Source organism: Orbicella faveolata, unplaced genomic scaffold (assembly GCF_042242905.1).
Source record: "Orbicella faveolata isolate gen_17 unplaced genomic scaffold, um_ofav_v1 contig_37, whole genome shotgun sequence".
In the NCBI taxonomy this organism is placed as follows: Eukaryota; Metazoa; Cnidaria; class Anthozoa; order Scleractinia; family Merulinidae; genus Orbicella; species Orbicella faveolata.
Genome location: NW_028301566.1, coordinates 2,677,059 through 2,693,105, shown reverse-complemented (window position 1 = coordinate 2,693,105; position 16,047 = coordinate 2,677,059). Strand labels below are relative to the sequence as shown.

Genomic DNA, 16,047 nt, shown 5'->3' with positions numbered 1-16,047 from the left:
ATCACAGAAAACTGAAAAGATTCAACTGTAGAGTGATTCTAGTCTAGTATAAAACTTAAGAGCAATGTATCAAACTATTGTACAAATGAAACTGTGCAAGAACTTAAGTCCAATTATCTTGTACACAAGCTGTCCCTCTGGCCGGTAGTATTTTCAAGATCCTACCGGCCAGAGGGACAAGATCACAGAAAACTGAAAATGTTACTATAGAGAGATAATCTAGTGTAGTGTAAGACTAAAGACCAATCTATCAAACTATTCTACAAATAAAACTGAGCATGGACTTAAGTCCAATTACCTTATACACAAGCTGTCCCCCTGGCTAGTAGTATTTTCAAGATCCTACTGGCCAGAGGGACAAGATCACAGAAAACTGAAAATATTACTGAAGAGTGATTCTAGAGTAGTGTAAGACTAAAGAGCAATGTATCAAGCTAATTTGTACAAATAAAACTGTGCATGGACTTGACTCCAATTACCTTATACACAAGCAGCTGTCCCTCTGGCCGGTAGTATTTTCAAGATCCTACTGGCTAGAGGGACAAGATCACAGAAAACTGAAAAGATTCAACTGTAGAGTGATTCTAGTCTAGTATAAAACTTAAGAGCAATGTATCAAACTATTGTACAAATGAAACTGTGCAAGAACTTAAGTCCAATTATCTTGTACACAAGCTGTCCCTATGGCCGGTAGTATTTTCAAGATCCTACCGGCCAGAGGGACAAGATCACAAAAAACTGAAATGTTACTGTAGAGTGATAATCTAGCGTAGTGTAAGGCTAAAGAGCAATGTATCAAACTATTCTACAAATAAAAATGTGCATGCACTTAAGTCCAAGTACCTTGTACATAACCTGTCCCTCTGGACGGTAGTATTTCCAAGATCCTACTGGCTAGAGGGACAAGATCACAGAAAACTGAAAAGATTCAACTGTAGAGTGATTCTAGTCTAGTATAAAACTTAAGAGCAATGTATCAAACTATTGTACAAATTAAACTGTGCATGCACTTCAGTCCAAGTACCTTGTACATAACCTGTCCCTCTGGACGGTAGTATTTCCAAGATCCTACCGGCCAGAGGGACAAGGCAAAGGAAGTTTGAATTCGGGGATCCGCCAAATCAATAAATAAATTCGTCCTGAAGGAACGACGTATTTAAAAACGTTTGTGCCTATCATAAGTCAAAGACGTCTACAGTGTGTTAGCTGGCGTACAAATTTACGGTTTACGAACTAGACGGGAAGAGATCCAAAGAAATATACAGCATTTGCCGAACAACTCACTGCTTTACTCTCTACACATTATTCTTAACTTGTCAGGTGAATAAAAACGTACTTGTCTTGTTGATCAACATAGTTTTACCACTGGCAATTCGCATATTTATATGATTGGTATAGTCCGCCATATTGGAATAGCCGACAATTTCCGAAAACTGCTCGACTCGGAAACTCGTTCCTAGTACTCCTCGGTTGTCCTTCTGAGCGGTAGGATTTAGGCACAACCCTCCTGCAGCCGACCGAGTCCTTAGGTTCAATCACCAGCCGCTGTTCGGGAAAGGAGCCCGCGCTCTTCTCCTGGACGCAGACCAGACACGAGAGAGCGGCGGAAATCGAGCATATGAACAGGCTCCTAAATTGCTGGTCATGAAGCGACCAGAGCTATTAAACAGAGAGCGTGTTCACAGGTTAACTTTCTTTCAGATGACGATGCTCTTTGCTACAGTTTACAAGGGATGTGAAATTGTTGTTTCATACGTGGGTTGAATGGATCACAACTCGCATGGCGACAGTCAGAGGTGAGTAAGCTTAAACAGCGAAACCAGCCAACAGAAGGCGGGTTTGATGCTCGGAAACAAGATAAGCTTATGTTAAAGAAGTTTAACTGTTTTGAAAAATGCAAGCAGCTTGTAATTTGATGTGGAAACCTCTCCAGAGTTTTTCACGTTAAAAATGGCTGCCATTTGATACCTGAGTTTGGATTCGAATTCGATTTGTTCTAGTTCGACTACGAACCCAAATTTCCTATTTAACAATTAGATTATGAGCTCGAGATTTCTATCGCATGATAGTTGATGAGGGCACAGCCCGAGTTAACTAAACTATCACGCATAGAAATCTTAATCTCAATCTAATTTTTTTGGTATAAATTTACTAGTCGCTCAAAACTTTACCTACATGTAAATCTTCTTTACAGACACTTTGAAAACGCCAAGAAGCAGCCGTCATTTTGTTAACAAAGGCACACTGCTATGCTATCTCTGGTTTTAACTGATTCTTTCTTGCTACTCTTAGTGCTTAATAAGCTGTTGCTTGTCATGTTGTCACAAACTCATGGCTATGATCAGTTCCTTTAATTCTTTAAATTGTGCAGAAGTGTCGGACTGCCGGTCAATTGTAAACCTTGACCAGTAGTCGACCTTAATACAAATCAAAGTGACGCCAACGCAACGGTCTCTGAACCCAACATAAATTCAGTGTTTGAATATTGAGAAGCTTATTGATACAGAGATGATGTCTGCTATATTTCAGATCTGTAGCTCTAACACTCAAGCTATAGTAGAAAAAAATCATTTGTTACATGTAAATTACAGAGCATGTATGGGAATGCTATGACAGAGAAAGTATAGGCACGTTCCCATAATTGTGAATTTCTCGGTTAAAAATGGTTCAATCCAAAAACATAATGGTAGTTTCATTACCAGTCATATAGGAATACTTTTCACTAAACATCAGAAGAAGAGGTGTAAAACTGGAGCTATACAAATTATTTATTAATTATCTAATTTTATCTGTTGTATATCTTGTTGGTACAATTATTTAAATCAATAATTATTCTAGGGCATTCAATTTAAATGGAGCCCTGATACAACATAAATTTGACACCATAAATTTAAATAAGAGAACATTTCGAAATACATTTGATGATGAATATTAAAAGAATAAAACTACGAAGTTTCAAAGTCATCTTGACTCCATTATCAATAAATACAAATAAAGGTTATAGAGTACATTAGAATAATAAGAGTTTCGTTGTCATTGGTGTTCGACGTGACAGTGCATGCAGTATATATATAAATACTTTTGCACGTATTGAGTCTGACTGCGTGTTTGACTTCGGTTTCCATTTACGAACTGGAGCCTGAATGTACATGTGTATCGTGGGGGCCTAACAATCACTGTGTTGGACTCAAGCATTCCAGGCTTAAAGGCATGCATGCTTTCCAAGTCGTTGAGTTGAGTTCTTAGACAGGGAACTTTAATTTCTTTTTCAGTGACTCTTAAAGAAGTATGAATGGGTACCCTCCATTAGGCTAGCATGCCATGCAACAGGGGTGACAATACCCTCCTCTTCTTACTTCAGAAACCAAACATTAGTGTGAGCGCTGATAAGCCATCTGTCTCTGGCCTCTGATACCTAGAAATTATTGAAATAGTTTGAACATTTTGTCTTAATGAGATATTACAGTAGCTAACAAAGGTATACTTTAGGAGTGCACTTCCAAATTAGAATGATTTAAAGTACAGTGTAGCATGTTTAATTTTCTGTATATTTTATTTATGAATGTTGCAGGTTCAAAGTCAAGAAATGAAACCAAATTGAGTATAACTCTGGCCTCAGATAATGAGGGTTGGAACAGAACTGTGAATGGGCAACTGGTAATTGAATTGGGCAGGAATACCAGATTGAAGGTGACAGGATTTGTACCTAAAAACACCGATCAACAGAGAGAACATGCCAGGAGTTTAAATATTGAGCTTGTTGATGCAAAGGATCACACAGGATTTTCATCACCAGAGCTGCTCTCTTTCCCCCCCGATAGTCTTGAAATTGACATTCTATTGATTCATGCTCATGGGGAAGACCTTGGGCGGCAGGCGCAAAGTATAAAGGAAGCCAAGAAATGTAAGTGGGTGCAGGTTGTACACACAGACAGTCATTGGGAAGAACTTTGTGAAGGACAACCTAGACTTCAGACATTGTGTGAAAAGGCTGATTTTATAATTGCAGTTGGTCCAAAAGTTGCAGACACTTGCAAACGTGCTCTGCGTTTCTCTGAAAAGCATGTCTTTGACTTAACACCGGGTGTTTTTGAAGACCTAAGTGGTGTTCGTCAGTTGTATGGAGATTTGAGTACATTTCATGTTTTGTTGAGTGGCTCATCAAAATATTTTAAACTCAAAGGATGTGACATTGCAGCTAAAGCAATCAAGTTACTGAATACACCATCAGCATCTTATCACCTTACAGTTAATGTGAAGCCCTGCGACAATCCAGAAGAGGTAAGAAAGGCCTTACTCGGTGAGGGCCTTGACTCTCGTCAACTCACTGTAAGAGTGTCTGATAGCCATGACGATTGGCGCAAAATGCTCTGTGAAGCAGATCTTGCTATTAAGCCATCAAGAAATGAAGGTTTTGGAATCAGTGGTCTTCTTGCTATTTCAGCAAACTTACCTGTTCTCATAAGTGAATACAGCGGACTTGGTATTGTCCTTAAGAATATACCACTTGGAAATAGCAGTGTTGTGGCTTCTGATGACCCTAAGGTGTGGGCTGACAGGATAAAGCAGATCAGAGCAAAGACCTCAGAAATCCGCCATGCAGAAGCTGTGAAACTGAGAGAAGCATACATGCAGCGGTTCAGTTGGAAGGATCAGTGTGACAAACTGATGGAGGAATTGTTCAGGATAATCCCACAAGAGTGTGGTATGTACATGTTCTGAGTTCAATGTGTAAGACCTGATGGTAAGGTTGTCAATACCAACTGTAATATTGTAGGTGGTGTCAGGAATTTCACATGTCGATAGATATATTTTGGCAGTGTAGACTGTTCACAGCCCTCTGTTTTTATTCAATCATTGAACATGCAGATAGAATCACAAGAGATCTGGACGCCAGTGCAAAACAGAAGACTTGACTGGGTAGGGGTGGGGACTGACATATATAGAGAGACTGTAGACATCTTTGGAAAAAGTGAATTCACTGTTTCTCCAGAAACAAAAAATTCCCATTGGTTGAAAGGCAACAATAGTGTCATCACCTTGACAATGGCTGATCATGATTGGGTCCAGACTGTTGTTGCGGCTTGCAACAATAATTAGTGTCATCACTGACACATGCCATGATTTGTATTGAAACGGTTATTTTTAAAATAGAATACTGTTAAGAGAAATTTCAACATTTCTTCACTCAAAGGTGAACAGAAAGAGGCTGCTGTTCATCTTCTTCAGTCAAAAGACATTGTTGCAATTTTGCTGACCAGCTTTGAAGAAAGTCTGATGTATCAACTCTGCGCAACAGCAAAAGAAATGCAAATGGTGTGAATATTGTTGTTCTCATTGTTTTGCCACTCAAAAGCATCATAAAAGATCAAATAGAAGAGATGGAAGAGCTTAGGATTCCTTACATCGTTTTTGTCAACTAAGGACAACTGCTTCTGCTGATTGGAGAAGCGAAATACAAGCTTGTTTTCGGAAAACAGCTGAAGAGATTTTGTATGCAACATTTTAAAACATGTTATAGAACAGAGATTCTCTGCTCATTGTAGTTGACAAGTGCCACACCATGTAACACCTTTGGAATAAATTTCCCACAGATATGTAAGATGTCTGGCCAAGATCCCCAAGCGAATAGCAAAAGAATAAGTGCATATTCTACAAAAATCGGAAGGACCACTTGATTTTGGCTTTCTCCCCCTTTTAGCTGTTTTTTTTTTTGGGGGGGGGGGGGGGGGAGATGAAGAAGTTGTCAGAGATGACATGCTCACCAGAATGCACGTACATGTCGTTGTTGGTTAACTGGTACTTGTAATCAATTAAACAAGCAATTTACCGCCAAAATTTAATTGGTCAAGAAGCAGAGCTGTCAGTAACAAGGCGATAACAGGGGAAGTAGCCTAAGAAGTCCACTTTTTTCCAAAGATGTCTACAGTCTCTCTATTCTTCTCGCTCGCTTCGCTTGCTAACCTCACCCCCAACCTCCATCTTGCACTATTGATAGATTAATTTCACTCTGACTTTCACAACTTCTGTAACTTGGATTCCTTAAATTAAATTTTCCCAAAAAACTTGACTTGCCATTTGGGCAAGCAAAGGATATAATCCAGTAGTCTGACTGATAAATTGACCAGCCCTAGGCTATCAGACACAACTCTCTTTGCACGCTTGTGTACCTGTGTTCCTACAACCGATTTCAAATTTTTCAAGGAACATGCATTGGGTATTTTTTATTCATCCCTAAAATGAACAGCAAGCTGAACATATGTAATTAATGTTGCATCACAGGGTTTAGGAGAAAACAAGAGGGTAGGGGTCTCAACTTTTTGCACTATGCAAGGTTAAGTACGTGTATTTTATGTGACTGATGTGGCTTTAAATTAAATAGATCAAATAAACAAGTCTTCAGTTTAGTTTTATTAAATTGATTTTTTTTTTAGTTTATTAATTAGGATTTTATTAAAAGTTTAGTTTTTTTCAAATTGGGATAAAATTGTGTCTCAGAGTGTTTCATAGTTCTTAAATGGTGTTAGGAGATGATTAGGTTTTGAAAATTAATATAATTTTGTGTTTTTTTGTGGGGGAGGTAGGGAGAAGGATGTCCCCAGACCACCCTACACAAAAGCTGCCATGCAGCCCCTCTGCATACAAGTTATGGTATATACCATTTAACTTGCATTTAAAAGCAAGCAGTAGGTCTGGGTAATTTGGATGCTTCATCTTCAAAAAATAGCAGCCTCATATCATTTCTGGTATCCATGCATTTCTACATAGATGTATATATTTGCACAGCAGGGTGGCCTTAATTGTCAATGTGTTGGAGATCTAACAGCCTGACTTCAGGACTTGCTGTGGTCACTGTATAATGTACTTTGACAAGATAGTTCACTCTCATAACGCTTCTCTCTATGCACTTCTCTCCATACATTACCTAAAATTTGTTTATCATTAATATAATGTGTCCCAGCATATTTTCATAGATTGTTGGGTCAAGCAGGCAAGTTGCTGGCAAGTATAAACCTGTGATAGACTAGTGTCCCATTCAGGGATAGTCCTGGCCTCAGCTCTACTTGTCACAGGAATCAGACAAAGTACTGGACTTACAAGAAACCATGCTCAAAAGTTTTGTACATGTATGCCATTACTGGATAAATTAAATGTTTGGTGGGTTAGCCCCTTGTACAAGAAAATGTAGAACTAAACTTGTAATTTTATTTAATTCAGATTGGGTAGTTTTAATCTTCATTTTTGTTCTCTTTTCAAGGGGACTCAGGGGGACATGATGTTACCTCTAAGTCTTGTGCACAAACTCTAAACTATGAAGAGGCTGTAGAAAACATCCAGAGTAGAATGAAAGATGCAAGCTTATCAGAAAGAAATTCTACCAGCGAGAGCAGAGAAAAGATGGCAGATGATATGGTGGATGCGGGAGGGAATCAGAATGGCAGTCAAGTAAATGCTCGGCTTTCAACTAGCATTAAAGGGATACCGCTGAGTGTGCATGGAAGAATCTGCATGATGTTGAATGTCAAAAGAGATGTGAAATTTGATGACTTCAGGATGCTCGCAGAGAAGGTTGGACTAGACAAAGATGAGACAAACTTTATAGGGCAGTTGAAAAACCCTACAGATGAAATTCTGAAAACATGGTCAAAGAAACTTGAGGCTACAGTTGGGAAACTGATTGAAATCTTGAAGGGGAAGGATCTTGAGAGAATGGATGTAGTTAAGGTTCTTGAAGACTGGGTTAATGAAAAATAACCAAGTGAACTAGACCTAAATGTGTTTATTTTTTAGCTTTCGAACGCATGGGTATATGTAAATTTTCACAGGACACACACAAAAAATATGTGTTCTGTAGACTCTAGCTGCAGCAATTATTTACAAATTACAAAGCCATAACCATGCTTTGTTTTTACAAATGGGTGTTTAAAAAAAGACTTGAAGCATGGTGAAACTATTTTTTTGTTTTATGATATAGAGATCTATACAGGCGAAGATTTAGTTGAAATTTTAAAAAAAGAAAGAAAAATACAGCTTCTGCACGTAGGACGATAACAAGACTGTGCTTCATGTACAGTTAATGTTTTATAGTGTAGCTAACACCGTTTATGCTGACGTTTGGCTAACATCCATCCAGTGAAAATGACAATACTTGTGAATACAGTTAACAGGCTTGTATGAGAACCTACATTTTTATAGCTCAGTCTGAATAGGCTCCTATACATCTGGTGTTTAATGGCAAATCATGCTGTTTAGGTCCTTATTTTATTCAGGGGTTTTTTAGCCTGTTCCACGCTCTCGGTCAGTGGGGACGATAGAAAAAGCGGGCAGGCGACGAGCAGGGTCTGGTAGAGAAAAAGGAGAGGTCCTACCCTCTCCTTTTCTCTCCCGGATCTCACTCGTCGTTAATCCCGCTCGTCGCCCACCCTCTTTTTCGATCGTCCCCACTGACCAAGACCGTGGAACAGGCTGGGGTTTTTTAAACCCCTGAATAGAAACTGTTTGTGGGTTTTTGAAATAAGTGTACTCTAGTTCGCTTTGTGTATTCTAAGTGTTTATTATATGACTTACGTTTGTAGCCGATATGACGCGCGCTCTGATTGGCTACTACTAGGGCATTATTCTCCCGTAATGCCCACGGGCTGATTACGGGCCTACAAAAACCAAGCAAAAAGCCATATAATAAACTACTTATTAACCTCGAATGTTCGGTCTTTACGGGAAAATCTCATACCTCGGCATTGCTGTATTGACCTCGCTATCGTTCGGTCAATACAGCAAGGTCTCGGTCTGAGATTTTCCCGTAAGGACCTTACTCTCGGTTAATAAATAGTTGATATTACACTGTGTGTTCTACTTGATGAGGTCATTTTGAAATAGAGGATCCTATTGAAAATTAAGTATTGGAATTTGTATAATCCAACAATAGACAGGCAACTCTATAAAGCGTGCTCCAATTGTTAAAGGTTGAATAACGCTTTCCACCTGATAAGTTGCTGCCCAGTAGATAAAGTAGGTTGTTTTGCCAACACTTATCGACTGGATAGTGATTTAACCGGTGGATATATAGCACTATCTACTCTTTGAACAACTGGGGTCGGGTATGTGCAGTGTTTTATTAGTCGTAAAGTGCATTCTACTCAGACAATGGAGTTATGATTGATCTGCGATGCAATGATTAATTGCACTTCAAATATATGACCTTTCATTTATTCACTTGTGCTACTCATACAATGTCTGCTTTTTGAGTGAACTAAATTGACCTGATTTTACAAAGAAAAACCTATTTAATTTTAAATTTTATGCTGAATGGGTTTTTATATAATGGGGGTCTGTTTCGTGTAATAAGGGAGCAGAGTCAACTAGATATGCTGCTACCTAGATATATAATTTTTAATCCACTTTAATTTTCACTTCACTTTAAAACTCAAGGAGTATCTATCAGATATGTAAAATACCTCAGCAGTTGGTCTTAAAACTCCAGGTGTTAGCTTTTTTAAAATAATCCAAGAGGTTCCATTAGAAGTGTCTGAGTATCTCACATCCCGTTAATGTTTGGCCTAAATATCGCGTATCTTGTCAATTCCAAATGAAAAAATTCCGAAGATTAAAGATTTTCCTCCTGAATTTCCCGTTTTACGTGATCTAAATATCCCATATTCCATTTATTCTTCTGATCACTGTGAAACGCAGACTGCGGACGGGGCGTAGACGGTTAAATTATATATCGCGATGTTTCAATTATCGAGTGCTAACCTTAAGCAGAGTTACTCAGGTCTGTCGGAGTTAAGTCTGCACTCTGGTTAGCCTGGATATTACTCAGGTTAACCTGAACATCACTCAGGTTAGCCTGAATAACGCTCCTGTTAGCCTGTTTACGGTTGGCTCAATGATGGAAATGGTATCATGATTCTAGGGATTCAGTTGAAAAGTCTGCAGTCTGCATTTTACCCTCAGTCTCCATTTCACCCCAGGTTGGCTGTCTGCAGTCCGCAGTCTGCGTTTGACACTGACCGGTAAGTTTCCCTTAAATATCCTGTATGCCATTAATTTTCTACCTAGATATCTCTAGCCTCAGTTAAGCATGAAGTGTAGGTGCCTGGGTGTATTTTTGTATTCCTAAGTTGTGCTCCGAGAGAACAACTGTTGTAACAGATGTTTAATGCAATTAAAATGACAGATTTCAAGTCCGTAAGCTTGTTTTTACTTCTGCAGCAGCTAATTTACCTTCCAAAATAATTGCGCGTTCCTTTGTGGATAGACCGACGTTCATTTTTTGAGCGTAGTAATCGAGTGGCGTTTTCTAGCCATTAAAGCGGTCTTAGCGCGAAGTGTTGCCCTTAGCCAATCATGCTCCAATTTGGGGAGTCCAAAAATGAAAATAGACGGTTGGTTTATAACGTTGGTGTTCCCATGTTCTGCGACTTGACCAGACTAACCCAAAAGCAAATGTTCGATTGTAGTCGATGGCGTCACTGCTGCAGCAGTTGGGATGGTCTTGGCGTTTTTATACATTGCCTTAGGATTCATGTGCACAAGGTGAATTTCTGTTTATTTTGCAAAAGTGTCTGTGAACAAATCCATTTAACACGTGCGCGCACTTGTGTATTTTACTCCTACCAAATTTTGTTAGCCATCATCCTTCCACAGAGCAGGACAAACTTTTTTGCGTGTCAAATTGGCAGATCTGTCAATTAATTTGCTACTTACAGGAAGCGTTCAATTTCTAGTGAAAGATGTTCAATGTCAAAAGGAGACTTTGTGGTTTTGCAAAAAAATTTGTTGATGTTTAGTGGAAAAGACTAAACATTTGTTGTGATTTTTTGGAGAGCCCAACAGATTCTGTTCGCCTATTGCGATGGGCCCCTACCCTCCCTTTCCACAAGGTAACGGATTAGCAACCCCATGGCGAGGATTGAATCGTTTTCTGTGGCGGTTTTGTACCCACGTGATTGTAACGGCTTACGTGTTTTGCGCTATTCTATATCGTAGTGTTTTCGCACCCAGAGGAAGAAATGTTTAACATTGACCCACCAAATAAGTCGACCTGTATCGTTTCCCAACAATTTGAATGAGGGATTTACATACAAAGGTGCGATTAAAGTTATTTTTATTAGGTTTTTAAGTGCTCTTAGCTTACATGTAGTACCTTGACTCCGATTCATGGAGACGCGTTTACCGAAGGGTTAGCTCAGTCGCAGTAGCATTAGTAGTAAACTCTACTTAAGCTGGGATTGAAGAGTAGCACGTATGTGCTAGTATCTCCGAGAAAACCAAAGGATATAAAAAAAAAGAAAACATATTATTACGTAATCTACCATAATATATAATAATCTATTATATCCAACTATTGGTCGCTGGGCCACGTGAGGTTATCTGCCATCGCACTAGTATCCCATCCAGAGATGCTGCTATTGAAATCCAGGTTAAACTTCTGCCTTGTGAGCCAGTTGAGCTCCCAGATCCATGTTACTACTATCTTATTGTGATACCGAATAAAAATGTTTGAGACATTGTCAATAGTAAAGAAACAAAATAACGCACAAACTCGAGAGAAAGTTGCGGAAAATTCAACAGTATATTTCTCCCAAGCCGCAGACTACAATTTACACTTTGTTCTATTTTTTTCAGTGTTTTGATCAAGCGATGTAGACTGGAATGGGAATAGATCCTTTGATCATTTACGTAACTCAAGTTAGAGGGGTATTTTCCTCTCCCGTTACCTGGGTTGCCTTTTCGGATTTGTCTGCTTTATCCCGTTCCCTAATTTTAGCCAGCATCCAGGACACAAATGCAGTAGTAACGTATAAAAGGGTTGTCTTTACTGCATCATTTGCAGTTTCTCTTCCAAAAAATGACTGTCCTGCTAATAGCATTACAGCAACAAGTGAAAATATGGAACACAAACTTGCTCCGCAAACAGCTAGGTTACGTTTACAGCTCGACTGGGGATCGTAAAAAGAAATATATTGGTAGACTACAAAGACAGTGGCAGCAATAACAACGCAAATTACAAGTAGAACAGTAAAACCCCATAACGGGTTAACCATAATTCCGATTACAAGCCAGCAAAAATAATACAAAGTCAGGTTGGTCCACAGAAAAATAACAACTTTTCCCAGAAGTTCATTTTGTGGCAAGAACCGAAAGTATTTCTTTCTTAAAGCTGGTCCCATTACTACGCCTTCAACAGTTATTAACCCTACGATTACGTAAGTATCAGAAGGAGCGTTCCCTTGCGCTGAACATACAATGATCGCAATTAGAAGTACAATCTCTACGGCTAATAAAATGTATGAAGTACATTTCACAGCCTTACATAAATTTTGTTTTTTCTCTCTGTGTTGTGTTTTATCGTTTCTAGCTATGTCAAAGCCTATAAAAATAATTAAGGCTGTCAGTGGGCCAAACAGGGCTGTAAAAGTAAACGAGCACCATAAGATTGTTCTGATGTAAGCGCTGCGTCCTGTAGCAGATATGTCTGGCTCATGACCCTGTATTACACACTCAGCTGTGTTCAGCGTTGGATCCTCTATTTTTGGACTCACGGCCAGATCTTGAAGCTGTCAAAAAACCAAAGCTCTAAAAATTAATGTCCGTTAAATCTTTGAAAGAAATTCGACAGAGTGGAGAAGGAACTCTAATCTGACAATTTCGCGGTGACCTGTCATTGGGGGGGGTCTCCTGTGAACGGAAGCCAGAATCTTTCTGGCTATGTATTTACAGAAGAACTCCGTAATACGGTCACTAACGGACCATAAAAAAATTTGGCCCTATTAACGGGGTGGCTGTATTAACGGTGTAGGGTCATATCTCATGACTGGGTCCAAAGTGACGTCTTAACAAATTTATCATAACTGCAGATCTATTTAAAACAACTATTCTTTGATAAGACTCTTTCTGGCTATGTGTGTACAGTAGAACCCCGTTAATACGGTCACCAACGGGCCATAAAAATTTGGCCGTATTAACGGGGTAGGGTCAAATCTCATGACTGGGTCCAATTTGAGTGACATCTTAACAAATATATCATAATTGCAAATCTAAGCAACAACTATTCCTTTATAAGCATCCGGAATGCAGATATAATGTTAAAAAATGACATTTCAATCAGTACGGACAATATGGGTACAATGTTAAAGATGGAAAGACGAACATACACTCGGGGTCACTCGTGATCAGTCGTGATCATTCATGATCATTCGTGGTCATTCGTGGTCACTCGTGGTCATTCGTGGTCATTCGTGGTCACTTATGAGTACTTTTAGACCCTTTACCAAATTGACGTCAGCTTTTTTATGATAAATTGCGTCATAACATTGTCAAAGTGGCTGTGTGACCACGAGCCGCAAAGATAAGTGAATTTTATTCAAAATGACGCGAGCATCGTCAATAGCTTTTCTCGCCTTTTGATTGGCTACTTAAAAAAGTCCATAAAATCTCATTGGTTAAAAAGTTGACAGTTTGACAGCTGAAAGTTGAACTTGAAAGCTTGCATAAATTGAAATTTTGTCCGTCTGTACTCTTATTGATGATAAAAATACGCCAATCAGCGCGCGAGAAATTAGACAGTTATTGTAAAAATCGTTATCGAAGGGCGCAGTAATGATTTGACCGTAAAAGACTTGAAAATAATTATAACTTCAAGTAGAGATATAAATTAACGGTACTTATAGCTTACCTCAGCCAGTACTCTGTCGATCATTATAAAGCGGTCATCTTCAGAGACATTAGAACAGAACGGTGCAATTGTGATATTTAATTCTCGCTTTCGAGATGTGACTAGGATCGAACCAAGAGACAATAACTCAAGAACCTCGGCAGGGAAAGCAGCGTATAGACATGGCATGCTCCATGTGTACGGAACTGGTGAGGATTTTCCCGTTTGGTTGAATGTATGCAAATTGACATGAACAAGAACAGATGAAGGCTTCTTTGCAGGGTACAGAGCCAGAGCAATGTTGAAGTAGTTCTTCGGCGATGCCAAAGCACTGTAGACATCTGCGTAGGTTTCAATACAGGTGGTATAGTTCACACATTCTTTGAGCACATTGGCTTTGGTGTGCTGAGCAAAATTCGTCACAATGACTTGGATCAGCAGAAGCAGAAAGAAGAACTTCTGTAAAGTGGCCAGGAACATTATGGAGGTCTCCACCACAATTCTGTTTTAAGAAAGTAGATAAAGATTTCGTCTCCTGCTGGTGAATTATTAACTTTACCTTCAGCTTGGCAACACATGCGTCCAGGGTGAGAGGTACTCCTTTATATTGGCTATACAGGTATGTGTGGTCCCAAAGGGTATGGTTTTTCAGCCATTTTGGTCATAAATAGGGTGTCGATTTTGGCTATTTTGGTCATCAATAGGGTATTGTTTCTGCACTCCTAGTCTTGAACTCGGTATGTTTTTTAGAAGAAGCTACTTTTTAAAGTCATAAATAGGGTAGGGAAAATCGCAGATTTTGGTCATAAATAGAGTTATAAATAAGGGTTTTGGGAAGCGATCCGCACACCCCCACCCAATTATTTTTCTGGGGGTACCCCCAGCTCGGGCACGTGTGTAACATACTACATGTAATTTCAAGCAAAAATAATTGAATTTTTCTTTTTTTGGGGGGGGGGGGGGGGGCTTAAGAGAGAAAAAAGGGTGTTCAAAAGAAACAAGATAGAACTATTCTAGTGTGGTCCGGGTAGAGTGACGTCAATTTTCAGTCATGACTCGATCAGGTAGAGCTTGGGCTCGCAAGTGTTCTTTGAGTTCATCGAGCAAATTTCTTGCCCGACGCGCGCGACGAACGTTCCCGAAGGAGGAAATATTGCGTGACGAGCCCTAAATTGAGAGTGTCTACGTGGGAGGATACTACGCAAAGCAATATGTAAAGTACTTCCGGAAAGATGTCATTATTAAAGTTCAGCCGCGTGAAAAAATTCACTCGCTTAAGAGAGCGCGACAGTTTCATAAATAATACGACTTGAAACTTAATACATGTACATTCAACCTTGTAACAGAGGGGCACGGCGATTTTCTAAAAGGAAAATTCAATTTCCTTGATCTTAAATTGTTCTCGGTAGTTTTAAGCATAACTACAACGACTTGTTATGGCTGCTGCTTTACTTGTACGTTTTCATGAAAATTGCGTAACTCGTAAGGTTGCCATGATGTGTTGTATTGTCAAGGTGCAATTTACCTTGCTTGTTACTCTCAGAACGATCAACATTTCAGAGCGTTGGCGTCAGACAAACGCATTCGACGACGAACAGCCCTTTTGAGTCACTGACTGCAATCGGTAGTCAAATAATCCCCTCTTTGGTGCGTAGTAAAGAAAGTTTATCAACAACGTCAAGTAATCAATGCTAAAACGAGAGTTTTTCAACGTAAAAAGAGGGACTGAAAGAACATCAACTCCCGGTTTTCGCCCGGGACTTTGCCCGTGGCTCAAAAACGTCCTTACTTTACTGCGCTGCCGTGAACTGAAACGCAACGTAAGTAATTCTTGTGTCTGCTTATACAGCCCCTCTCTTTGAAACTCGAAAACTGTGAATTAAAAACAATCTCTTACCTGACTATAAATACCTAAATCAAAGGGGAATGTAGCTGTATGTGATTGCGGGGCGAGAATTCGACACAAGGGAAGCTACCGTATGGAGTCGGCCTCACAGCCATCCCAAAGTTCAGTAAAGCACAGGTAGCCCATAAATGATGTGCGTTTGAATAGGAACAACCTGTGGTTCCCAGGGCCTAGGGGGTGCTTACCATTTAGCAAAAATATTCGCAAATTTCGGTTGTAAGTCAAATGGAACAGTAATTTTCCGGAAAATCCGTTCGGAAATTGTAGACTACTTCCAGAGGTAGTCCTCTTTTTCCCTTCGGAACGGAAGAGCGGAAATTTCCTTACCATTTGCTAAACTTTCCAGTTTCCAGTCTCTCGTCAGTCGAAAACAATTACGGGAAATCGAGTTACAAATGGTAAGCGCCATCTCGTTCGGTTGGTTGGCTGATTTTGGAAAAAAAAAAATCATTATTCAACGGTTGTCCCAACCGGTTTATTCTGA

General features: G+C 39.5%; 2 protein-coding genes across 2 annotated transcripts; one reads left to right on the top strand and one right to left on the bottom strand.

Annotated features, from left to right (window-relative positions):
* Positions 1-1,565: 1,565 nt before the first annotated feature.
* Positions 1,566-10,187, top strand: LOC110044452 (uncharacterized). The gene is made up of 3 exons (XM_089275619.1): positions 1,566-1,796; positions 3,572-4,705; positions 7,259-10,187. The coding sequence occupies exons 1-3, from the start codon at positions 1,781-1,783 to the stop codon at positions 7,753-7,755; spliced, it is 1,647 nt and encodes a 548-aa protein (XP_089131745.1). The 5' UTR covers positions 1,566-1,780; the 3' UTR covers positions 7,756-10,187.
* Positions 10,188-11,090: 903 nt separating this feature from the next.
* On the bottom strand, positions 11,091-15,689 carry LOC110044454 (uncharacterized). Its single transcript, XM_089275625.1, has 3 exons — positions 15,555-15,689; positions 13,679-14,159; positions 11,091-12,560 (listed from the first exon to the last, which is right to left on the bottom strand). The coding sequence occupies exons 2-3, from the start codon at positions 14,135-14,137 to the stop codon at positions 11,688-11,690; spliced, it is 1,332 nt and encodes a 443-aa protein (XP_089131751.1). The 5' UTR covers positions 14,138-14,159; positions 15,555-15,689; the 3' UTR covers positions 11,091-11,687.
* Between the last annotated feature and the right edge of the window lie 358 nt (positions 15,690-16,047).

Coding starts and splice junctions, on each gene's coding strand:
- LOC110044454 (XM_089275625.1), bottom strand. CDS start 14,137: ATGTTCCTGGCCACTTTACAGAAGTTCTTCTTTCTGCTTCTGCTGATC. Junction 12,561..13,678: donor TCGACAGAGTACTGGCTGAG/GTAAGCTATAAG, acceptor GTTTTTTGACAG/CTTCAAGATCTGGCCGTGAG.
- LOC110044452 (XM_089275619.1), top strand. Junction 4,706..7,258: donor GATAATCCCACAAGAGTGTG/GTATGTACATGT, acceptor TCTCTTTTCAAG/GGGACTCAGGGGGACATGAT.